Genomic DNA, 25,761 nt, shown 5'->3' with positions numbered 1-25,761 from the left:
TAACTCTGTGCCGCCCTATATTATAATTATGACTGTAAGAAACACTTGCCAAATATTGCTTTCCTGCGGGCTAGTGTGGTGTATTGGCGGCCGCCAGGCTCGTTTGCACTGAGCTTTGGGAAAGAGGAGGAGGAGAAATATTGCTTTCCGGTGGGTCAGCGCTGTGCAAATCGCCCTTCTCGTCGCCGCACGTCGCCGCACACCAGCCAGCGTTTCTCAACAGTGGTTGAGAAACGCTGCAGTAATGGACACTAGTGATGCACTTTCATACTTGAAACTGAACTAGTTGTAATTTCCTCTCCTCCAAAATAAACCTTTTGCAGATCAAACTAAGTGAAGACACCATCCAGGACGTTGTGCAGGCTGCTGATTTATTGCTTCTCACAGACCTGAAAACTCTGTGCTGTGAGTTTCTGGAAGGTTGCATTGCTGCTGAGAACTGTATTGGAATCCGGGACTTTGCACTACACTATTGTCTGCGTCATGTTCATTATCTTGCCTCCGAATATCTGGAAACACACTTCCGGGATGTTAGCAGTACGGAGGAGTTTCTGGAACTGAGTCCTCAGAGAGCAAAAGAAGTACTGTCCTTGGAGAAGCTGAATGTTGGGAATGAAAGACATGTTTTTGAAGCAGTTATTAGATGGATCTCCCATGACCCTGAGTTAAGAAAGGTACAGAATTTGAAGTTATGTAATGCTGCTTCAGAAAAAATAATCAGCACTTCATTGTACTTGGGTGCTTCAAATTGCAATGCATTGTGGGATTTGGGTCCATGTTGTAGACTACTGATGTTACCAGCATCATTCTGTCTGTACCCAGACATTCTGCACCAAGAAAAGCTGGATTCTGCAGCATATATAGATTAAGCTGGCCAATGAACTTTACATATTTTATTTACATTATTTTCCTTAATTCATTCTACATTTTAGTAATTTGTATAATTCTATCAATGCCTAGTCATAGAGAGGAGCAAGTTGCTGCATAGAGGACTCCTGTCCTGCCCCAACTATTCAGCTGCCCCTTGGCATTCTGAGATGTAGGAAGGTATTCTTCACTCACGTTCTAGCCTATTTTCTCAGTCATAAGGACTATGAACTTGTTTTAAAATGAAAAATTAGATTAAAGGAAGCTGATTGGTGCACCTAGTGATATTATGTGCTATTGCAGAATAGAGACAGCCCTCTATACAGTGGTACCTCTGGTTACGAACTTAATTCATTCCGGAGATCCGTTTTTAACCTGAAACCGTTCTTAACTTGAGGTACCACTTTAGCTAATGAGGCCTCCCACTGCCGCCGCACCGCCAGCATGCGATTTCTGTTCTCATCCTGAGGTAAAGTTCTTAACCCGAGGTACTACTTCCAGATTAGTGGAGTCTGTAACCCGAGGTGTTTGTAACCCGAGGTACCACTATTACCAAAGTAATGCATATGCTGTAGCATTTTCATGTCAGTGCTTCCTCTTCCAAGTCAGTATATCCTGGTGTTGTATAAGCAGTGATTCTGAGAAATAAGCTTTCCACAAAGCCATATGCTCTTGTCGCTTTTTTATGATTCGGCTTGTTTGTTTGCCTGAAATATCTTTCTGCCTCTTCAGGTTCACATGAAGGATGTAATGTCAGCTGTGTGGGTATCTGGGCTAGATGCTACCTACTTGCGTGAGCAAATGATGAATGACCCACTGGTACGGGAGATTGTCAAAGAATGTAGCAACATTCCACTCACTCCGCCACAGCAGGGGGAGGCAATGCTAGCTTCTTTTAAACCCAGAGGATACTCGGAGTGCATTGTCACTGTTGGTGGTGAAGAAAGAGTGTAAGTGGCTCAGGCATGCTATTTCAGAAGTGGATGGGGGTTGGAGAGGGATGATACTCGAGTAAGTGTCCTATTGCTGGTTATATTTGAGATTAAGCTGCAAAACTACATTGTGCTTTAATTTTTATTGTATGCCTCATAACTATGGGTTGTGTCCAAAGATGCACTTCCATTTGTGGGAGGTTTCTTCTGTTCACCAAAAGAGCAGTTTCGTGGTTGGACCAAGGAAAATAAATAAACCAATTCCAGATATGTTCTTCTGTTATGCCACCTCTTGCACAAGTGGATGCATGAAAACTACTCAAAAGCCTACCTGCTACAGTGCTGTGCACTCTTACGCAAGTTAATGTGCAAATGTTTGTGCAACAGGGTTAGCACCTATTATCCTTCTTGCCCACTGTTCCTTGAATCCTGCCCATTAGCAGTGTTACCAGTGCAAGGAAACGGGCATTTTTCTTCTGAAGCAAAGGGTCATATGCCTTTGACATGCATACTACACATACTACCATTTAGATGTTTATAACATCCATTCAACACAAAGAACTTGTAAACTGGCCAAAGACAGAGGTATGTGAGCTGAAAAACATGGAAGGTGACTGACTTATTCAGAGTTCATATATTTGGACGAATTATTCTCTAAGTCACTAATGTATGAAGCCCTGTGGAAAACCACCTCCTCAAAACACTAAGAGGGAACAAATCATGTTTTATTTCTATAGGAATACTGCATAACCCATATCTCACCGTGCTGGAGTACCAGATAGCCTTGCAACCATGTCTACAAAAACTGCCTGCTCACTGTACTTGTACGTACAGTAGCCTAAAAAAGAGAAGGGAAATGTGCAGCTTCTGTGACTTGTTGCTTAGAGGCATTTGTCACTTACCACAAGTGACTTATGGCTCTCTACAAACCTGGTCTAAACATGCATGCTTGACAGAATAGATATGCCAGGTCATCACATCTGTAGTGCAACTCGTACAGCACGTTGGCAACAAAATTCACACAGTTGTTCAGGAAATAATTTTACACCATTTATCAAATTTGTGAGAAAGAGACAATTACTTACAAAGTGCCATGAAAACTTACAAACTACCTAAAATAAAGTGAACTTGTAATATCAGATTTTACTAGGTTCTTACAAATTCTTGACTCAGTTTTTCATTTTTCTTGTTTTTTAAATAAGTTCAAGAAGATTCAAGAAAAAGGAAAGTTCAGCATTGTTCCCAGCAGCTGTGAGGTGCTGATGAACCAGCGGATGAAGTTATAAAGAAGTCAGGAACCACAGGGTGCCAGCCTTCTATCCCCGTTTCGCCCTAGCCGTCCATGCAGTTTAGAGGCTGCTGTTTCGCCCCCGGTGGGGCTGATTTGTTGGGGTTGGCGGATAGCACACTCCCTGAGCACAGTTTTCTGGGCTTCTTCAACAGTCTAGTCTCGAGCCATTGATGCGTCTACTAGTGCTAACATAGTGCTTACATAAATGGTGTAAAATTATTTCTGAACAACTGTGAATATTTGTTGCCAACGTGCTGTACGAATTGCACTATCTTTATCAACAGCACAGGTTGCATTTTTCTAGCAGGTCATAACATCTGGCTCAAGGTTCTCCAGGGTTTCCAACTGGGGACATTCCTAGCTGGGCCTGGAAGTGCCAAGGATTGAACTTACAACATCTGTGTGCAACCTATGTGCTCTACCACTGAGCTTCTCCTGACTTGCCTGACCTATTGTGCCACCCTCCTGCCACACACACAAAAAGGATTTAAATCTCACACAAAAGTCAGCATAAAGCATACAAACCAAATGGATGCTTCTACACTGAAGTAGAAACCCCATCTCCTCTGCATTGCTGGGTTCCAATCAAGATTTGCTGTATGGGCAAGGTTGCTAAGTTAATTTATCCTTTTTCTCCTGTTCAGATCCCGGAAACCATCAGCAGTAATGAGGTGTATGTGCCCTCTTTATGACCCTAACAGACAGCTATGGATAGAACTGGCTCCTTTAAGTACACCTAGGATAAATCATGGTGTGCTTTCAGCAGGTAGGAAAGTTATTTGTTTCTGTTAACTCAGGGGTCAGCAAACTTTTTCAGCAGGGGGCCGGTCCACTGTCCCTCAGACTATATGGGGGGGGGGGAGGATGAATGAATTCCTGTGCCCCACAAATAACCCAGAGATGCATTTTAAATAAAAGGACACATTCTACTCATATTAAAACACGCTGATTCCCGGACCGTCCACAGGCTGGATTTAGAAGGCGATTGGGCTGGATCTGGCCCCCGGGCCTTAGTTTGCCTACCCATGTGTTTTCAAAGCCAATATTTATTTATTGTTTGTTTGTTTGTTTTGCTTCTTTGGATCACAGCCGTGGAGAATAATAACCTGTGAAATACTCAATGTTCTCAAGTATTTTGGAGGACAACCAAAGGGTGGAGACTCAGTTAAAGTCAAGATTGGTGACACATTTGGTAGACCCTGCATCTATCGTTTGTCCCCCCCCCCCAAAGCTCAGGGAACTTTCCATGAGAGACAAAGTGTTGGCACCAAAAGATAACATTGGCAAAACAACAACAACATATCTTTATCAACTTCTTTGGAACTTCCTCATATAGTATATACTGTATACAAATAAAATAAAATTTGTCAAACTTGGCAATAGGAAAACTACACTCATGCCAGACTTTCTGTGTTGCACCACATATTCAAGCATCGAAAGAAAGAATTTAATTGGTTTAAAATTGGTATCAAAACCCATGGCTTTGAAGTATTCTTATAAGCTTAGAAGTCCTGTTCGGTATCTGGTAGAAACTTGTTAAACATGTTCTTACAAGAATGTTCTGCTTTAAAACAACTGGAATCTTGCTGTGTGTTATCTCCTAAATGGAAGAATAAAACTGCTCCCAGTTTAACATTTTTATTTTTATATGTTCATTGGAATATAATTACCACAAACTAGTGTTCTAGAATAAATAAAGCATAAAGCCACCTTTCACCTGTTGCAATACATATATTATAAGGTATAAATACTAAGCAGCAAAAAGAAAGAAATATCAACACTGATTTGGACCTGTAACTGCCCTAATTCTGGATACCTGGTAAAAGGTCATGATGGTCATTCGTGATTATGGCTTTCTGGAACCTCCATGTTCCAAGGGAGTATGAATACTTGGTGGGAAGCAACCACAGAAGAGGGCTATGGCCGTCCATGTCCTTGTTGTGGGCATCTGTGGGTGATAGACCTCAGGTCTGATCCAGCTAGGCTCCTAGTTCTCATGAATACCAGCTAGATGTGCCACCAGTGCAACTTGCATTTCCAAATCATTTTGTGGTCTGTTTTTCAGAAGGGTTCCTGTTTGTACTTGGAGGGCAAGATGAAGATAAAGCCACTTTAAACTCTGGAGAAAAGTATGATCCAGATACCAATTCATGGAGTTCTTTACCACCAATGAATGAGGCAAGTCTGCCTTTTTATTAGCCGTCGCCCCCACCCACCCCAATTTCTGCAGTTTTGTTATGATCAGATCTTTGTAGGATAGTTATTTCTGTTAAATTCTTCAGTTTCTTTTGTAAGTAAATTTAATAAATGCTACTCTACTTATTTCTTTTTAAAAAAATATTTTTATTAAAATAAATTTACCAAAGCAATTTCACAATCAATATATCCAATCACATTCCCCCCTTTATTCCCTCCCACCCCTCCCTCTCCCACCCTCCATGGACTTCCCTCAGCTCCCCTCTCTGGTTTGTTTATACATATTGTTCTCTGCATGTTATAAATTTGTACATATCATTAACCTATCTATCATCTATTTTAGTAATAAAGTTGTGGATGTTTATTCAAAACCTGCCAAGGAGTCAAAATATTTCTGTTGTCTTTTTAAATAATTTGTAAAAAGTTCCCATTCTTCCCTGAAGTCACGGTTGTCCTTCTCCCGTAGTTTGTATGTTAACTTTGCCAGTTCCGCATAACTCATCAGTCTTTCTTGCCATTGTTCTTTTGTTGGGATTTCATCAGTCTTCCATCTTTGTTGTAGCATACATAAATAAGTTCTTTGTTTTCCTTGGCAGGTCTTTTCCTAAAATCCCTAACAAAAATGCTTCTGGTTTTTTTTACAAATGTAATTTTAAACATTTTTTTCAATTCACTTCTCTACATTCCCACCACATATGATACAAAGTACCTTCTTTTTCCTTGCATTTCCAACATATATTTGACCCAGTTTTGTACATTTTTGCCATTTTTACTGGTGTGATGTACCATCTGTAAATCATTTTCATATAATTTTCCTTCAAAAGGGAACAATCTGTAAATTTCAAATATATTTTCCACAGTTTTTCCAATCCTCTATCTTGCGCCTATTTAATCATGACCGATTTGACCTCCTCATCTTACTCTACTTATTTCTAATAGGCACGGCACAACTTTGGCTTGGTAGAGATTGATGGAGTGTTATATGTTCTGGGAGGCGAGGATGGAGAACGGGAACTCATCTCTATGGAGTGCTATGACATTTATAATAGGACTTGGACGAAGCAACCAGACCTGACAATGATTAGGAAGGTAGGAACTAAGCAAAAACAGGGTGGTATTTTTCAGACTGTTTCTAAACTGCTGCATTTGGTTTAATGTTGCTTGACTGGGTTGCTCATTTCTACACTTCTTTCCCATGTTCCTAAGTTCAGAAAGGTGGCTAAATCTCAAGCTGATACAGAGCAAGGTTGAATTCCAGAAGAGCAATCTTGAGCCAGATAATGGCTCAAAACATTAACCTCACCAACTGTTGTATTTTCTGTTTAAATTGCATTAGGAACGGTAAACTTATTATATGTTGGTTAATGTGTGAGAGAACTCCCTCCCCCCCAGAAGTATGTTGATTTTAAATGGCTCGTGCTTCACTTTATTTGTTTTCTTACTATTATTACTGTGTGACATATACATTAACCAGGTGACAAACGGTGCATGATAGCTTCGGATTTTGTTTTTTTAAGATTGGTTGCTATGCGGCTATGAAAAAGAAGATCTATGCAATGGGCGGGGGTTCGTATGGCAAGCTTTTTGAGTCTGTTGAATGTTACGACCCAAGGATCCAGCAGTGGACAGCTATCTGTCCGCTAAAAGAGAGGAGGTTAGTAAATTACTAGTAACACGTATCATTGCCTTAATCCTGCATACCATCCAGTGCTCCACAGGTGAAAATAGAGGCACATATATGTGTTTATAGGGACCCGGGTGGCGCTGTGGGTTAGACCACAGAACCTAGGGCTTGGTTATCAGAAGGTCGGTGGTTCGAATCCCTGCGATGGAGTGAGCTCCCATTGCTCGGTCCCAGCTCCTGCCAACTTAGCAGTTCGAAAGCAAGTCAAAGTGCAAGTAGATAAATAGGTACTGCTCCAAGCGGGAAGGTAAACAGCGTTTCCATGTGCCGCTCTGGTTCGCCAGAAGTGGCTTTGTCATGCTGGCCACATGACCTGGAAGCTGTACGTCAGCTCCCTCAGCCAATAACACGAGATGAGCGCCGCAACCCCAGAGTTGGTGGTCAGGGGTCCCTTTACGTTTACCTTTATATGTATTTATAAACCACCCTTATTTCTTGCACCAAGGATAGTTTCCTGAGATGCTACATCTCCCCAATTGCTGAAGGCTCCTCCTCTTTGCATGGTCTACCTAACTGACCACAGTATTGTTTTTGATGTTGTTTTTGTTACTAATTTACATTTATATACCGTCCATCAAACAGGGTAGTTTACAACATGGAATGCAAATGAAAGTTCATAACATGATAGCTATACAATGTGAAAATCAAAACAATTATATAAATTATTATAACAAGAAATATGTAATAAAATACAGAGTCTCATAACAGCAACATCATAAGAACTAATGGATTTCAGAGTGTAAGCTGCAACTCAAAACACTGTCTATTGATGGGCAGTTATGGTTGTAGATTATATCTGTGGGATGTTGTCCGTAGTTTTTGTAGTTGATTATTCCCTTTTTGGAAAACTGAATTTCATCTTTGCAAATAATTCTTAGTGTTTAAGTTGCTGCTACCAAAGGAGGAACTTGTTAGGTCTCAGGAGTTATGGTAGGTTTCAGTGGGTATGAGATTGAGACAGATGAACAATGGGGATGGCAAGGCAGCTTAGAACCACAGTGTTGTATTGTTAACAAATAGTTATATTTTTCTAAAAAATCAGTAAACTTTTAAGATTAAAATAATGGTGACGAGCAAGTGCGAAAGGTTTGTCAGCTCAGGTAGCTGGTGTTGTGGCTTTTACATGTGTGTGATATTGAGATCATACTGTCCTCTTTGGTTTTCATGCCTTCACCTATACAGCATGTATTATTTTCCTTGACTTCATGTTGCTTTTATTTTCCGAGTGATGGGGTCTCTCTCTTTTTTAGAATATATTTCATTACATTAGGCCAGTGGTTCCCAACAGGTGGTCCGCGGACCTGAGCTATGCCAGAGGGGTCCGCAAGATGCTATTAGAATAAAAAATATATTAAATATATTTCGTATGATAACAGATTTTTTGTTTTGGCCGCTTCCTGCATGAGCAGAGTCTAGCGCAAAACTAGAATTAGATAGAGGCAGTAGTTCTGCTATATGCCGTTAGGTGGCGCTTTACAAACACTACTGTTTTGCAAAGAGGCAGTGCACGCATTCTACTAACGCTCACCTCCCCAAGATGCTTTGCGCGCGTCCGATTCATTTGTGCGCTACTGCGCAGGTACCCTGTCTTCTCCATTCCCCTCCCTCCTCCCTGGCGCGCGCTGCCTCTTTGCAAAACAGTAGTGTTTGTAAACAAAGCGTTGTTTTTCGCGGAAGCTACAGTTCGCGTAGTTAAAAATGGACCGTTGGTTAAAAAGTGGTTTGTTAAAACGACAAAGGCCTACAGATGAAGAGGAAGAACTGTAAAAAACGTATAAATATAAAATATAAAAGACTGTTAATTTGGCTCTCACTTTTTAATTTTAGGATTAGGAATTAATGGGGGTCCTTGTCACAATAGCGGCTCGATGAGGGGTCCTTGAGAAAATTTTGTTGGGAACCCCTGCATTAGGCCATAGTTTGTTTGTTTTAAATCACTCCTCAAGTGCCAGTTCAAAATGTTAATAGCTCTGTCAAATTCTGCTTAATGTCAAGAGAGCAGGAATTCTGAGGTAACCTGGACACCCAAGATTCCTCTTCTATCTTTTTTTTAAAGGTTTGGGGCTGTGGCCTGTGGAGTTGCTTCAGAACTTTATGTCTTTGGTGGAGTGAGAAGTCGTGATGACAATCAATCCAGTGAGATGGTGACGTGTAAATCAGAATTCTATCACGATGAATTTAAAAGGTAACAACTGCTAAGATAGCTCACTAACATGATCTTACAGCCTCTAAAATAGCTGTTGACCTTTTTATCACTTACAGTTTAATTGAATAGTTGTAATGCGACTGCACGTGCAGAGGTGCCCTGTAGAGGCTGTCTTTTTCTGAGTCAGGCCCAGCACAGTCTGCTCTGACTGAGAGTTTGCAGAGGTGCTGCCAGACATATATATTTTCCAACGCTGTAACCTGATATTATTTAGCTTGAAATTCCAGGGAGGGACAATCTGCATGCAGTGCATGGGCTCCATTGTTGAGTTATGGTCTCTCCCCTTTGGGAAAAAAAACTGTGCCCTATTGCATGAGTAAATCTAACCGCTGGCATTTTTTCCAAATAGAATAATAGATTTATTTTCATGAAGTATTAGTGTATGCCAGCCTTGTTTGGTTTTTCATTTAAATCTTAACTTGACCTGCAAGCTGCGTCTGCATAGTTTTCATGAGAACTGGTTCGAAGTTCTTGCTTCTGTGGGTTATGCCTGAAATAATAAGCAAGACTGAATACTTAGCAGTGGTGCCATACTAATTGTGTAATGTTAATCTTCCTGTTCTGGGAGCATGTCTGCATTCAGTAAATATTTCTAGACATGTGGTTCTACTTGTTTACATCTGTTAACCAGAAGATGGTGCTATTTTACAAGGATGGACTGTTTTTTCGATGTGCCGCTCTCTTTTCTCTTGGTATAATTGTGTGCCAGATAACAATTTCTGTGTCCCTGCTTTCTTCCTATACTGGAACTGCAAGCTGCTCTTTTGTTCGTGCACATCTTTAAAGTTACTCAAGCAGCTCTCTGCTCTTAAACAAATGCCAACAAACTTGCTGGAGTGAATATAGCAGAGGAGGAAGAGTGGCTCAACAGTGAGGCTTAGAGACATTGCAAGAAATTAATGAATACAAATATTTGAATCATCCTATATTTAGATTTTGTTTGAGTTGCTGGTCAGCCTAACACATTGTCTGCTCTGACAGGTGGCAGCTCTCAGATGGAGTTGTCATACCACCTGAAATCCTTTCATTTGAAGATGAGATTGCACCTAGGACCTTTGGAATCCTCTGAGTAATGAAGCCTCCCATCATGTAAAGGTTGACACCTGTTAGATAAGTTGCTAATATTTGCACTAAAAAAGTGGAGCACTGACAAGGGCAGGACACAGGAAACAGTGTGTATTTCAGGTACTAATTGTACAAAAGACAGCTTGTATGGACATTTTGACATCCACCTGCTTTATCCTTGAAAAGGATTCTGGTATGCATTCAAGGTCCAACCTAGATGAGTAGGGAGGTACGCCTTGAGGTGTAGCACAACATTAGGTTAGAAATCATATTCTTAAGATATCCATGGACTTGCATTCAATTTTTTTTGCCCGGGGTGAGTAAATTTGTGAGGCAAATATCTTTGGCATCTATGTGTCTCTTGGTTGTGAAACGCCCTCTACAAATTATGTTTTAAAGGTTGCCTTTTCTTGCAGGTGGATCTACTTGAATGATCAGAACTTATGCATCCCAGCCAGTTCTTCATTTGTGTATGGAGCTGTGCCCATTGGGGCTAGTATCTATGTGATTGGGGATCTTGATACAGGTTAGATTCTAAACAATATATCTTGTGTTTGTTTCCCTTTATTGTATGTATTTGTTTCTCAGAGGACATTCTGTAAGGCAGAGGTTGCTAATATGCTCCTCAAGAGTTTTGCTACTTACATTTTTGGAGTACTGATAGTATGAAACTCTTTGTGATTCCATGTTTAATTCTTTAGTTCTTTTGTAACTTGTTCCACTTGCTTAAAATTACATCCCACATTTAATATATATAAGGCAGATTAGGGGAGGAGACTTCATTCATCACCTTTCCATCTGAGTGCCTTTTGGAGAGCAACCATGCTAAGTGTTTCACTTTCATGAACATTGTTGATGTGAAATTATAGCTGGGAAAGCAAATTATCTTGTTTTCATTTATTTAAAATAAGCATAACCTAGCTTTCTTTCTATTCTATCATGCATTTTGTTCTAATAAGCTTGACTTGTTCAACCAAACAGGGTAATTCACTTTTGCTACTAATCTCTGCCCTGAGTCTATTTGAAAAAATAGTTAGTTCACTTCAGCAAAAAATGACCATTCTGTGACTTCTTAAAGCCTAAGTAATTTGTTATGGCATGAGCTTTTGTCACTTGTAGTTCACAAAAGACTCATGTGATAAAGTTGGTTCTGGTCAATGAAAACTCATTGCACAATAATGCATATTCTGGGATTTGAAAGCACCATGTACTACTTGAATTGCATTTATCTGCCTCATTCATTTATCTGTTTTGGCCAAGGCCTTTTTTTTGTATATTCAGAGCAGTTAATCTGGCCAAAGGATTAGGATATCAGGATTCTCTCATCAGCTTGGCAAGGGAGTCAACATAGGCTCCAAAAACCATCTGTTGGTCATGTTCAGCCTTACTCATCCATCCAGTGTTTTCCTCACGTCTTTAAAAACAGTCACTGAAAACTATGACATAAAAGGAAATCTTGAAGCCTTCTGCAGTATCACTGCTAAACCACTTGTCTGGCTTCTTCCCAAAAGACAAGCCCAAATGTCATCTCAAGAGTTGCATTTGTTGCATCTTAGCCTTTTAACATTTTGCTATAAAACCTTTTCAGACCTGTGCTATACAAACTTGAATGGGGAGGGGTTGTCCTTAGGATTTGAATAGTTTATATGTTGGTAGCTCCTGTTCTTAAATAGTCCATCATTGAAATACCACATTCTGTATTCTCTTCTCAAATATCACTTTACAATTAACAACTATTTCTTTCTTGGTGTGTTTAGGGCACAGCGAGTAGGGGAGGGGGTCGGGTAAAAATGTCAGAAATAAATATAACCTTAATCTGCATATTTGCAATAGAGCCTTCCCATATAATAATAGTGTGAGATGCAAAATGCATTTGTTTCTGAACTTGCTATTGCTTTGCAATTTTTTAAAGTGCGGGGAACCCAGTTTGGCAACAGGTTTCCATTTCAAATTCCACTGATGCTATTGAGTAAATCTTTTCCCATGTGTTGTTTAAATCCTAAAGCTAAAAATATATTTCCTAATAGGTACCAATTATGATTATGTTCGAGAATTTAAAAGAAGCACCGGAACTTGGCACCATACTAAGCCGCTCTTTCCATCGGATCTTCGCCGTACTGGATGTGCAGCTTTGCGTATAGCAAACTGCAAGCTTTTCCGGCTCCAGCTCCAGCAAGGATTGTTCCGCATCCGTGTTCCTTCTCCTTGAGAGAACTTCAGAAAACAGAGGAGATGGGAAGAATTTGAGAGGCACTCCACCATTACAATGTAGCTTTATATAAAGGAGAAACAAACATCTTGCGGCAGAAACTTAAACTGTATGCTCGGCTTTGGTATGGTATCTGTCCTGTTTTTCTTAACTGCTTAAATGCTTAAGCCTCAGCATTTGCTTTGGGGCAAGTCATTGTACATTGAGAAACATGGTTGAGGAGGTATCTTAAGTTCAGTTTTTCTAAAGATACTAAAACATGCTATTGAAGCAGTTCCTTTGCTTCAAATCAGGAGGAGTGGATTTTTTAAAAAATGAAACCTATTGAAATTGGGACAGTGGGGGAATCAGTAAGGGACATTTTCATCAAGGAGAATTGTTATGAATAACTATGGTGTGTTGACATTAGATGACATTGATAACACAGGAAATCCTGTATGAAAACCGATCTCACTAGTATGCCAAAAGAGACTGTTAACTCTACTGTGGAGAAAGATGGGCAGTTGCACCTTTTACTTCAAGGCCTTCCTGACAATTTAAGGCCTGTGCCTGAAAGGATAGAATTGTACATATGTCACTTTTCAGTGTGTTTTCACTCCTAATAATCTTTTTAAAAACATGTTTAAAATGGACTAAACTGAGCTAAAGATTTCGGTACAGTAGAGAACTGAGAGATACAGATTTTTTTTGTAAACCTTGTGTATGTCAAATGATCTAAGATGATGTGTCATATGTGGACCAGCACAAAGCCACATGCTGCAGTAACCGCTCACTTGAAAAACAGTGAGTGAGGTTGGGTGGGTGGGTGGGTAGGTGAAGGCTGGGCTTTCCAGAATTGCCATGCTATTACTATCAGCCAGTTTACGCAGCACACAAATCTGATTCTGATTCTTTTTTTCTTTTTTTTAAGAGAAATACAATAAGGAGTATTTTTCCAAACAACTTGAAAGTTGCTGCAGGTTTACAGGGCTGAAAACTTTAATACCTATACTAGTGCAAAAAGTGAGGAATGTAAAAGACTGATTTTTAACTTGTGGGGAGGGTGGAACTATTAAGCAGTAATACATTTCAGACTTGCTCTGGAGAATTATATTGGGATCAAAAGCTGGTGTACAAATGACCTATTTCTAAGATATAGTTTTACTGAGTACTGTTGAACTTTAGAGTGCAGTTATAGTGAAGATTTTTTTTCTGGGTTTTTTTTGTAACTTTTTGCTCACAAATAATAATATTTAATTGATAGCAATTTTTTGCTGGTAGAACACTGTTTACCTCACTACTTAAACTTTATTTTGTTACTTTGTTAGTGAAACACAATAATTTAAAAAAACACGAAATGGAAAAGGGCACAGTCTTGCACTACAACCTTTGCAAACTATATCCTTATAAGATTTAGTGCTTTCCACTTTGGAAAATTGTAGGACCTCAGTTGTGCCTGTTGCACTGCAGTGTTGCAGGGCCAGATGTTGCTCTTGTTTACGCTACCATGAACCCAGAGGGGTGCCTGTTGTTCTGGTAACATTGAAAGAGAAGTGACAACTAGTACCACACAACAATGCTGTATTAATTCTGTTGGAAGAGACACTCCAGAATCTAGGAAGTTTTGACAAGATTAAGCACATCTTAAGCCGCAACCCCAGAGTCGGTCACGGTCAGGGGTCCCTTTACCTTTACCCTTTAAGCCTCATTTAGTTCAAGAGAAGAGATTTACCACACAATTTTGTGCATGTCTATTGTGAAATAAGTCCCATTAAGTTCAGTAGGTCTTGCTCTTCAGTAACTGTGTTAAAAATTGCAGCCCTAAGCACATGCGCAATATGTCCACTGCATGTTAGCTTGATCATGGCATTCGTTTTTAATAAGATAGGTCAATCATGTCACACTTACACATAGAGTGTATTCTATGCATTTGTGCCATTGGGGATACAATTCAGAAATTGAAGTATCAGAATTCTGACTCTGCTCAGAGGTTACAATCGAGAATAACATTTGGCTTGACTCACGCAAGCAATGGAACCACAACTCTGCCCCAGTGGGAGCTGAGAGATGCTTCTAAGTGCATTCATATAATACTATAGCAGGGGTCAGCAAACTTTTTCAGCAGGGGGCTGTCCTTCAGACCTCGCGGGGGGCCAGACTATATTTTGGAAAAAAATATGAACAAATTCCTATGCCCCACAAATAACCCAGAGATGTATTTTAAATAAAAGGACACATTCTGCTCATGTAAAAACACCAGGCAGGCCCCACAAATAACCCAGAGATGCATTTTAAATAAAAGGACACATTCTACTCATGTAAAAACATGCTGATTCCTAGACCATCCGGGGGCCAGATTTAGAAGACGATTGGACCGCATCCGGCCCCCGGGCCTTAGTTTGGGAACCCCTGTACTATAAACTATTTTCTCGTCAACTTAAGAAGTTTAGCAGAGAATCCAAAGGCTGCCATTCTTGAGTAATCCACCCTCTTTTACAGTCTCCCAATTTCCCCCCTCATCAGCAAGTGGCCAACTTCTTCTGTAGCAGCTACTTATACCTTACAGGCCGCTATTCCCCACCCTGTTATGCTTTGTGCTTTTGTGTTGAGGGCTTCTTCAAACATTTTCAGGCAGAACAAAGGACTAGTGATGGATAATCTTGAGTTGCTTATGATCCTATTGGAGTGGCAGCATAGGGAACTTAGCAGACAGTTTCCAACTTACCTGTGTGTTGTCCTCCCTTTGGAGTTAACTGAGATGCACTCCAGTCTAAACATCTGGACCAAAGAAGACCAGTTTATGTACAAGTAAGAGGGAGACAACTGACAAAGGCAGAGATGTGTGTATTGTTTGCTTAGCTCGTGAGAAGCTGGTTCATTAGAGGTGATTAAGGGTACTTCCCGTTTTCGTTCATGCTCTTTTGGGTGGAGTTTTTGGTGTGTTTGCAGCTCTGCCCTCTTAAATTTGCTTTCTGCATGTCTGTCCCTTTGGAAGTTAAAAACTGGGAAGAGTGCAGGAGTGGCCAAACCACCCCAAGAAGTCTCCTTTCCATGGCCCAAGGCTGCCAGTTTCCCCAAGCAGCAGGGAACATCCTAATTCAGCCTTCCAGTGCCATCCTTGGAACTGTTTTGACCTACACTCCCATCATCCTTGACTAGCTGCCACAGGCTGATGGGAGTTGGAAGTTTAAAAATCTGGAGGGCATCAGGTTGGAGAGAGGGGTTGCTAATTGTTTGGAGAGGCTGTCCTTGCCCTGTCCATGTGTACCCTAGTGAAATGCTATTGCACCTTACTAAGGAACAAAATTCCATACGGTGAATCTAATGATGTTGTGAGGAGGAATCTCATTTTGATTTCGCTAACATTTCAGAGTGTTGGTTTTCTTTTTAAAATAAATGCAAGGTTCTTGTTGAAAGAGAAACAGAAAACATAATTTATACCTAAGGAAGATATCTTAGTCTTCTTGCTTTTGAGCTGCTGCACAGGAAATATTTAGGGTGAGATGCTGCTACTGCTATGTATTGCATTGTTAAAGCACACTTACCGTAACTGCAGACTGCAATCACTCAAACCAGTGTTGACAAAAAGCTGTTGTTGGGTGCATGTAGTTGAACAAAGAGGCAGCGTCTGATTGGGAAATGACTAGTAATGAGTTGCATACACGGGTACCATTGACAGTCACTGCAGAGCAATTAAGTCAGTTCAATTTTAGGTACCTAATATTTGGTTTTGAGCTTTTCTAGAGGAACTTCCAGCTGATGAGTTAGTATAGTACGACTAACTGGTCTCATTTGCCAGCCTTGGGATCCTACAGTTAGCTACACAAGGAAAAGCTTCTCTGTCTACCATCATGGCCATGTCAATATGTAGAAACATTTTGCCACCTTGGATCTTGGAGCCAAACTAGATGTTGTGACAGCAGACCTGTGTTTTGGAATTGGATTGCTGCCTCATAAAGTGGTATTGTAGCAGTGACTTAAAGCTGGTGGGAGTGAGGGCAGAAAGTAACCTGCCCCCACCTTTTCTCCCCCCATCATCTCTCTCTGTGTGTTTTTCTCCTAGGGAGAAGCAATTTCAAGGAGAAAGGCATTGGAAAAGGGGTTGGTTTTCTACTTGTGGTACTAGTTTTGGTCCCTTAAAGACTAGGGTGCAGGTTCTGTTTATTCCACTGGACCCTGCACAGAATAATATCCAATCCTTGGTTTTGAGTTTAGCATATGTTGCCTGCACTAACAATGATGGCTTGATCTGTGCTTTGGTTGCATAGCAACTATTTATGCTTCATTTTGATTGTGAAGTAAGCCTTAGTTAGCATCGTACAATAGGTGTGCTTCTGGATGTAAATCAAAACTACTTGTTTATCTTATGCAAACTGCTTTATGTTCAGTTTGGAAAGAGCAATCAAAGCCTGTTAAAAATCTGATTGGAATCACCTCTGAATCCTGATTTAAAATACAGTTATAATCAATTTTATCTTCACAATTTTAAAAGTTAAGCGTGGAGAGAATATGAGCCGCAATCTGCAAAGAATGGGATGTATGTCAGAATCCTTAAAGAGACAGCCAGTGGTACAAACATTTATTTATTTGTTTGTTACAGCTTCTCTCCTTGATACATTTGTCAATATAAAGCTTCTGAAAGCATTAGTTGCACATAATGCAGTATGCAATAACGAAAATAAGTGCCAAGAGCCCTCTTTCTATGCAGGTATTGTGGATCTCATCCATTAGAGTGCAGGGATGTTTAAGACAAAAAGAATGGTGGAATTCTTTAGTGAAGAAACTTTGCACATCTTAGAACTGTTCAAATCAAAGTTCAGCAGGGTCTTATTATTTTGTCTTAATTTATACTCCAAAACTGCCTCAGAAAACATCGCTGCCTATGGGCACTCTACTGCCCCATTGGTATTCTAGTGCCATGCATTTAAATAGTAAATGGCAGCTGACCATTTTTATTTTTAACTTCGTATAAATATTTAAAAGTGTGAACATGATCCATTCCCTGTGGGTGTATCTGGACTCATGGGAAGGCTTCATCATAGGGCTCAGTGCAGCCTGCTTCTCTCCATCTCCTTTCCATGTGCTCTGCGGCATGCCAGCAATTGCTCTTAATGAGAGCCTGTTACTCGCAATGAGTATTTCATTGGCCAGGGCCCTTGGAAGAAGAGAGGTGTGGCTGGATGTGTATGTGAGAGCTGCATACAGGACTCTCGTTGCAAGTTATGGCTGAGAGCAGCAGTCCACATACGCCAAGGAAGAGCGAAAAAGAAGAGAGTCCTTTCTTGATCCCCATGTCAGTCCCCTCCTGAATCTGCAGCTCTTTCCACTGGGCAACAGATCATGTCCAGTGCAATTTATTTTAACTGATTTTGCTTACAGAAGGAAAGTTGCGCATCTCAGGTTCTGTAACCCTAAATGTGAGTTACCATAAAGGGGCACGAAGAACGGATCAACTATAAGATTCATGGACCTCATAATGAGTATGCATCATTGTGCTTCTCCCCTAGCCTGATTGTCAGACGTTGAAAATGCTTCCAGAGAGTTCTGGCATATTTGGAGATGGGGTCGTGTCTTGATTTTATTTATTTATTTTATTTATTTATTGGCCTTGGTTTTCCACTGCAATATCAGTATGAGCAGAAATGAGGAACTGAAAAGAACTGCAATTTGTTCTTAATCCTAAATTAGCCTGTTATTAACTTGTTAACATTATGAAATTGTCAACATTTAAAATAGTTTTGAGGTATTTTTCTTCTAAAGAAGGCTCAATAGTAAACAGGAAGGTAGGTTTTTTAACTGTTACTTAACTTATTTTATCAAGTGGTCTATATCCAACTTATCTGGTATAAAAGTACCAGATGGATCTGTTGTCTGGTTGCTTAAATTACAAATGTTTTACTTGATGTGGGTGCAATCCAGAGTCATTAAAGTCGGTCTTCCGTTTGACCATCAACTTGATATGCATAGGATTTTAATGTTGTGGTCTTTCCCTTTTTATTGTAAAATCATACTGACTGATTTTAAAGTCTTGGTTGGTTTTGAAAGTTTGTTAACTAGGAATGAAAGTTTAGCTGTCCCTTCAGATTCCATACCTAATGCACACTAGATTCTCCAAATAAAACATTCCTTATCCTCTTTGCTAGAATTCACCATTTTAATACTGCTTTGGCTAATGTAACCATTTAGTGTGTTTGAATCACCTGGGACAAGCTTGGCAATGCCAGTTATCATTGGCATTTAACACTGCAGTCCCATAAGCCCTTACCAGGGAGTAAGCCTCCTTGAACACAGTGGGCCTTACACCTGAGTTGACATGCATAGAATTGCACTGTAAGTATTCTTGCTGGATAGTTAATGTGTTAATTGGGTATTTCTCTATAGGCGGCCTGTGGGTTCCCTTTAATACTCTTAGTAACACAAAAAGGAACAGCTACTTAGCTTAACAGGAAGAAGATTGAGGAGTGGCATTTTTTCTTCTTTCTTTAGAAGCTAGCAGAAGGCCCGTCATTATAGTGGTGGTGGTGTGTGTGTGAAAGTAGGCTTTGCATATTCCAAAGGGTGCAGAACCACATAGATGTTGAATCCTGCCAGGAATACAGTGTGCAGGACACCCAGAAGAGAGGTCTTGGTGTTACTGTGCCATTATCCTCTTCTACTTCTCTGCTCCAGCTGCCATCCAGACCTTCTTCTCTGAGTCTCCATCACTTACCAACCCCTCTGCAAAAAGGGGAGAGAGCAAGACCCCTTCCGTTTCCATTAACCCAGTTGTGTTATATCTAGTTTGTTAATCAACTGAGACTGAAAAGTGGTTGGGTATAAATATAACTCGGTAAGCTGAAAAGCTATAGTTAGCTGTACAGTGTAAAAATGAAATTCAGCATTCTGCTCCATATCATGTTTTGACTTCAACTGCACTGAAGTAAAAATTACTAGTGTTATGTCATAGCTTTAATTTTTACTATTAACTATAGCAAAATAAAACAACCAACAGGCTAAAGCAGGAATTTCCAGCCTTTGCTTCTCAGGAAAAGCAGAACGATTGCTTAACATGTGTGCAAAGATAACCTTTGCTTACCCTGTGTGGTACAGTCAGTTGTGTTTTTGTTCTGCTTGATACCAAGAGCCTTGTTCTATTCTTTAAAGGTGCTATTTTGACATAACTATTGAATTCTTTAACACTGTGCTTGAAAAAAATTGAATTGATCCTTTACTTGAATGTTAGCTATCAGTTGATGGTGAGCGGTTGCTCCTTTGTTCTTTCTTAGTTGAGGTCAGGGAAATTGTCCATATTTAATGTACAACTTTTCTCTGTGAACAGCCTCTATACTGTCCATACTTACACTCTTCATGGAATAAAATAGCTGCCCTTTACTGAACAATAGGCTTTTATCTAAGTATTGCTGTAAAATGTTGAAGTGTTCAATTTACATGAGGAATCTTTCCTCATGTATTTCATTCCTGTGAAATAGTTTTCTTGAGATGCATCCAGTTCCCAGGAGGTGTCAGATAAGTATGAAACATTTACCTGATGGATTCTTAAAAAAAAAAAAAAGTTACTGGTACTTTGAATGCACAGTACCTTCCTCTTGTAGGCTTTTGAGAAGTCCTATACCATTTCACCAAATTAATGATGGAAAGTTAAGCTGCCCATCCCCAAATACAGTGAAGGTAGGATATTAATGCGTGGAAAATTGAAAGTTCGTCAAGTTTTCTGAAGTTATTCAATGGGGGAAGGAACGTGTCCAGAGCAGTTTTAGGCAGGTTGATTTTTGGTGGCAAAATTATTCCCCACCCACTTCCCCCTGTTTGCATAATGGTCCCACTCTGGATTGAAGCCTACCTGTAGCTGCTCTTCTTAAAAAGGAGAAAGGGCAGGCCAACAGTGACTTGTCTCTTTTGGAGGAAGTTGAGTGGAAGTTGTGCCTGTTATGCCTAGTTGAGGAAGAGGGAGGCTTTTGTAGAGGTAAGATAAAAGCAGGCAGCAGTACTTTAGGTTCCCTTCCCAATTTTGGTGACAGTGGAGAAACATGAATTTAATCTTCCATGCCATTTATGATCTCCCCGGGTAGGCTCGGTGTGGGGAAAACCTTTCAGTCATTCGTTATTATTATTATTTTAACCAGATGTTATAACCATCGGGGTGAAAAACACAATACAGTTAAATTGATTCCTTCTTTGTCCTCAGGTTGTCCTTGCAATTTCACTGCATCAAGGCAAGGCTGCTATTTTAGTAACTTTCTTATCATTGCCTGATAAGGGAGAGAAAGAACTAGAACTTAACATGGATCAATAATTTGTTCATGTGTTCTGAACCCTCTTAGTGGGACCTCTCATTTATTGACACCTCTCTGACTAGGTTTTTGTTTTTTGTTTTTACACCGGGATTTGAAACTTTGTTTTTATCAATAACAATTATAGTTTGTCTTCTTCAAGCACAGATACATTCCTGGTTGGCACAGGAAACCCCACCAGTTGGAGGCTGGTTCATACTTTGGCAGGATGTTTCCCATCAGATCTGTATTTCATCAGTGTAGGTTTGGTTTGCTCTGTGCTGTAAGGCTGCCTGCTATTCTGAGCTACACATTTGCATCCATCCAACCACTGGATACAAAAATGAAATATCCTGAATACTAGAAAAGTCTGAGGACATCATAGCAAAAAGACAGATTGTGTGGTTTAATTTTTTTAATAAAGAATATGGGCCCAATTTAATGATAAATAAACATGCATGTAACAAACCTCCAATAGATCTCCACCCCACCCATTTTCAGAGAAAAACGGTTTAGTAGGCCTCTGCCAGGCAGCTGTGTATTTGGGGGGGGGGTTATTGGGTGTCTGTTGCATGTGTTTTAAATGCAGCATCTAATTCAACCCTCTCTTTTCCAGTTGGAACTTAAGATGTTTATTCAACTTTAGAAAGACCTACGTATGTTATCTTTATAAGCTAATGCCAGCTTATAGCAAATTCAGGTAAATCTCTTTTTTCCTATACAGATCCATAGTGTATCTGTATGCATTTCTGTGAAGAACTGTATGCATTTCTGTGAAGAGGAAGTTAGTAAACCATAACCACCTCTCCACCTTCTTGTTCAGCTCAGCTATGCAACTTTTGTTTGTATGCTCTTCTGAAAGGGCTACGCAGACAAAAGAGAGCAACAACCTCTAACTTCTCTCTAAATACCTGTGCTAAGAAATGCCTTCTGCCTCACCTCATTTGGCTATTTAGCATCTCCAGTCAAAGTGATTAGTCCAGATTTGGAAGGGAGTTGGTTTCTTGTTTCAGCTGAAATGCATTCAGAAATGCAGAGGGGCAGGCAGGCAGACTGGCTAGTGGTTTTTTGTGTTCCATTTACCTCTGAGCAAGTATTTCATGAGCAAGTATTTCACGTCATTTGTGGTGTTTGAGCTGCTTCACTGTTTCACTTAGCACAAATGAAATTAATTGTTTTTTTGTTGTCTCTTGTTAATCTAAAAATTGCGTTCCAGAGAAAGTTGTATGCATATAAGCTTTGTTGAAATAAATGGGAGAGCACTGTTTTTAACCCTGTATTTATAGCATCATTTGTTTCAACAGGACTTCAGTGCAGCTAATTTTCTGTGGATTGTGCTCACAGCTTTCTTTCAATGATCTCAAAGAGAACTTAGATTTAAATACCATGTTTCTTTTCTTAATTGAAAAATGCATTAGATACTAGGATTTTAAATGTAGTTTGACTCTGTATAGCCAAGCCAAAAGGTAATTATACATTTCTTACTCTTCCGACACATCCACAGTGTGTGTTAACAGAAATGCAGGTTATTTAAGGAAACATGCAATTTTTGTACTTTGTCAAAGTGGCCTTTTTAGAGGAAGCACACAGTACATTGATTAACGTTGTGTAGCTGTATAATTGCAGAGGAACTTTTTTCGTATTGTATTGACAGAATTTGTATACATTTTTCAAAATAATATGCTCTTTTGTTTAGAAGTGTGTAGACATAATGGGCAAAATCCAAAATAGTCCATTCCACAATTCCCATCATTATATATTTTGCTTGGCTCTGTATATGTTATGGGCACCCCACAGCCTACAGTGGCATGTGTATCCTCTACAGACTATTCCCTAGTAGTGAAGGGAATGGACCAGCTCCTTCCTCCCATGCAATATGAGACTTGCAAAGTATCAGGGCTGTTAGATGTCTATGAGAAGGCTGTTAACTCCATCCACTTAGTTTGTATATTTACAATATTAAGGTAGTGAATCGTAGACATGAAGTGCAGCTTTAAGACCCTAGATGTACAGAACTATCTCATAAATGTATGATGTCTTCCATTGGGGGAAGAAGAGAGAAGCTTCAGAGTTGTCAGACGCAAGCAATTTGCAAAAATAAGACGTTATCACTACACATAACCAGCCTGGGGGATGCAGACCACTCCCAGCTTTTGAGACCCCTGGCCATAAAAATAAAATAAAATTGATAATACGCAAAAACAGAATAAGGCACCAGAAATAGGAATTGAGTATAATTGGGGGGGGGATGTATTTAACAAATGTTTTTCTATCCTTTTTAAAATTCATGATACTTGGTTCTTGATGTTTATGGCTGACCTGCTGCATTTCCAAAAACTTTATTTTTCTTGCTATAGCTGCTGCTTGTACTTGCCATCTTGACAGTTAACATGAAAAATCCAGAAATTTTAATGGTATGAGAATTGGAATCACACAAAATTATCTATGCATATATTCTGTTGGTTAGTGCTCAGTTTGCTTTCGTCTATGGATTCTACTAGATAGCATTAGGGGAAATGTTGGCAAACTGAATAATTGGAAGAGTCATACAAGAATAGGTTTCTGGGTTAGATTTTTAAATGGGATGTAAATGTCCCTTAAGTTATTTATGCAGTTCCACTGGAGTGTTTGCAATGCTAAGTAAGGCCTTTAGATTGCGGAAAATAATAGCAGTAATAATATTAATATCCTTGATGTTGTCGATGCTAATTCACAATTCTCTGCAAACCATAAGGGAAGTCAGTGTTTACTAGTGGACCTCCAAGATCATTGTTTTGTCTGCTCGGTCAACTGGGTTTGTTCAGATATCATATGTCTCCACAAGACACTCCGAGGAACCCTCTCCTGTGCTGAATAGATGGCAAAGAAGATCCAAACCAATATGTGCAGATATGGCTAGAAACTACATTGAAAGCTGTTGGGTGGAGTTAATCCTGAGCTAGCAGGCCCAGTGCTCCAGACTTGGACCACTAGCAACTTTCCCATCACCTCGGGGTCAGTTTTTTTTTCCCCCTAGCCTCACTAGCCAACATTCCACCATACCACATCTGCATCTACATAGTACAAAGCCAGGCAGAAGAAGTTGCTTTAAAAATTTTTTTTTTAAAAAAAGTTAGTGGAATGCTGCTGGCTGTGATTTTAAGCTTCCAGCAGGTTCTTGGTAAACTCATATGGCATCTGAACAAATCCATCGTTAAGTATGCATGGCTTGTTTTTTCGTGATTTTGTTGTGTAAGGGATCCCACATCTCTTGCTAGTTGAGGAGGGGGGTTATTTTTTTAAAAAAACAAAATGTAAGAACAGCTGAAGTTGGGCTAATTTGAATGTTAAGCATGCTAACTTGTACGGTTATGTTTGAAGAAGAAGAAAAACGTGCAATTCTGAAGGCACTTTGTGATCAGTTTATGAAAAATGGGCTTTGCAATGGAACATATGATATTAATGCGTAATTAATTAATAAGTAGTGTTGTCTTTGCTACCGTATCTGTATATCCTTCTCAAGTGTTTTGTCAATGCCTCTTTTTTTAAAATGTTGTGCTTCTAAGAAATCGTGTTCAACTTTGTTAATTAGCTGAGAAAAAACAGTGGCTGTGATTCAATGTGATGCGCACACGTAACACTTAAGTACAGGGGTTTCTCCCATTCTTTGACCAGTGGAATTCTCTGCTCCCAGTGGGAAATTGCCTTATACTCGTAATGTGTTTCTCTTCCTAGAATAAATATAGATGTAACATTTGAACTAAGGTCACAAAAGGTCTTTCACCCATATCTTAATCTTATCTAAAGCAAAACTACAAATATTTCATGAACAGCTGCAGTATTGCTACAGTGAATTTGTGGGGAAGAAAGGAGTGTGTTGGTGACATCTCAAGTACTAGCCAGTTGGCACTGTTCACCTAGGACTTTTCTGTGTGCACCTGCCCTGGGACGGAAAATTTTATGCTTGGATTGTTCGGATGCTCCCAACCCTCCTCCCATGTTAGATCAGGCCAAAGGCCCATCTAATCCAGCAGCCTGTTCTCACAGTGGCCACCCAATGGGAAATCTGTAAGCAGGACATGAGTGTGATGCACTCTCCTACCTGTGTACCCCTGCAACTGGTATTCAGAGCAATACTGCCTCCAACAGTGGAGATAGAATATAGCCATCAGGGCTAGTAGCCATCGATAGCCTTAAACTGATAAATACACATGCTTGTTGCTCTGCAAAGTTTATGTCAGCCTTCAGTCATCAAAGAGAATCCTGTCTGTGAATCAGAGTTTATGGGGTGTTGGATCATGCTGAATATCTGAGCTTATTTGCTTTAGGATCATTTTCACATGTCCTTTGTCCATCAATCTGTTTTCATGGATAGCTTTGCATGGCAGCCATTTAAAAATTAAAATTCCTTAATTCTTGTTGGTAATACTTTTGAGGTTTACATATTGTAAAGATGCAAAAAAGGGATACAAAACAGTTCTTGGATTAAGTAGCACTTTGTTTACATGTTCAGTATAATGTTGGGCAAGTAAGGGTCTTTTATTTTTTTTATTTTAATTTAAAGCACATAAATTGTGCTCCAGGGGCTTTGTAGCCACTGTGTGTAAATTTGGTATAATGATGTTTTAAGGACAGGTGAAAGTGTGTGATATTTTTTAATGTAGTTTGTATTGACCGGGTTTTATAAAATGTAAGAAAAAGAGTGTTGTATTTTGACCTGAAATCTGTGTACGGTAAAGTCACTTTGCTTTATGTATTGGAGGTTTGTTGAAAACTTGAACTATTTTATAGAAGGGTGCAGACCAAAATTGAATTGTCTTAAAGTTGAACTAACCAAATAAACATTTTATGGTTTGCGTACATTTATTGTCTCTTGCATTAAATATTTTCTTTCTTTTACTAAAAAAATAAGGATACAGTTTAAATGGTCTTGAAATGAAGCTGAAGTTATGTAGAGAGCCACCCTGATCAAGAAAAGAGTGGTTGTAGAATCAGTTTTTCCCATAATTTGGTGCAGAGATGGCCAGCATCTATCTTCTTGGAGACCAGTTTTGATATTTTCAATTACTTGCTCCGGGAAACG

At 39.6% G+C, this 25,761-nt stretch overlaps 1 protein-coding gene across 1 annotated transcript in view; it reads left to right on the top strand.

The window, feature by feature from the left end:
* The window catches only part of GAN (gigaxonin), a 40,977-nt gene extending 15,439 nt beyond the window's left edge, over window positions 1-25,538 (top strand). The window contains exons 3-11 of the mRNA XM_035119938.2: window positions 324-674; window positions 1,600-1,817; window positions 3,735-3,856; window positions 5,156-5,268; window positions 6,226-6,375; window positions 6,804-6,940; window positions 9,027-9,155; window positions 10,658-10,767; window positions 12,269-25,538. Coding sequence (XP_034975829.1) covers window positions 324-674; window positions 1,600-1,817; window positions 3,735-3,856; window positions 5,156-5,268; window positions 6,226-6,375; window positions 6,804-6,940; window positions 9,027-9,155; window positions 10,658-10,767; window positions 12,269-12,450 — 1,512 coding nt within the window. The 3' untranslated portion in view covers window positions 12,451-25,538. The remainder of the gene's footprint in view (window positions 1-323; window positions 675-1,599; window positions 1,818-3,734; window positions 3,857-5,155; window positions 5,269-6,225; window positions 6,376-6,803; window positions 6,941-9,026; window positions 9,156-10,657; window positions 10,768-12,268) is intronic.
* The last annotated feature ends 223 nt before the right edge of the window (window positions 25,539-25,761 follow it).

Source organism: Zootoca vivipara, chromosome 6, assembly GCF_963506605.1.
Source record: "Zootoca vivipara chromosome 6, rZooViv1.1, whole genome shotgun sequence".
NCBI lineage: Eukaryota > Metazoa > Chordata > Lepidosauria > Squamata > Lacertidae > Zootoca > Zootoca vivipara.
Note: the sequence above shows the minus strand (reverse complement) of the source record. Positions and strands in the feature narration are given on the sequence as shown.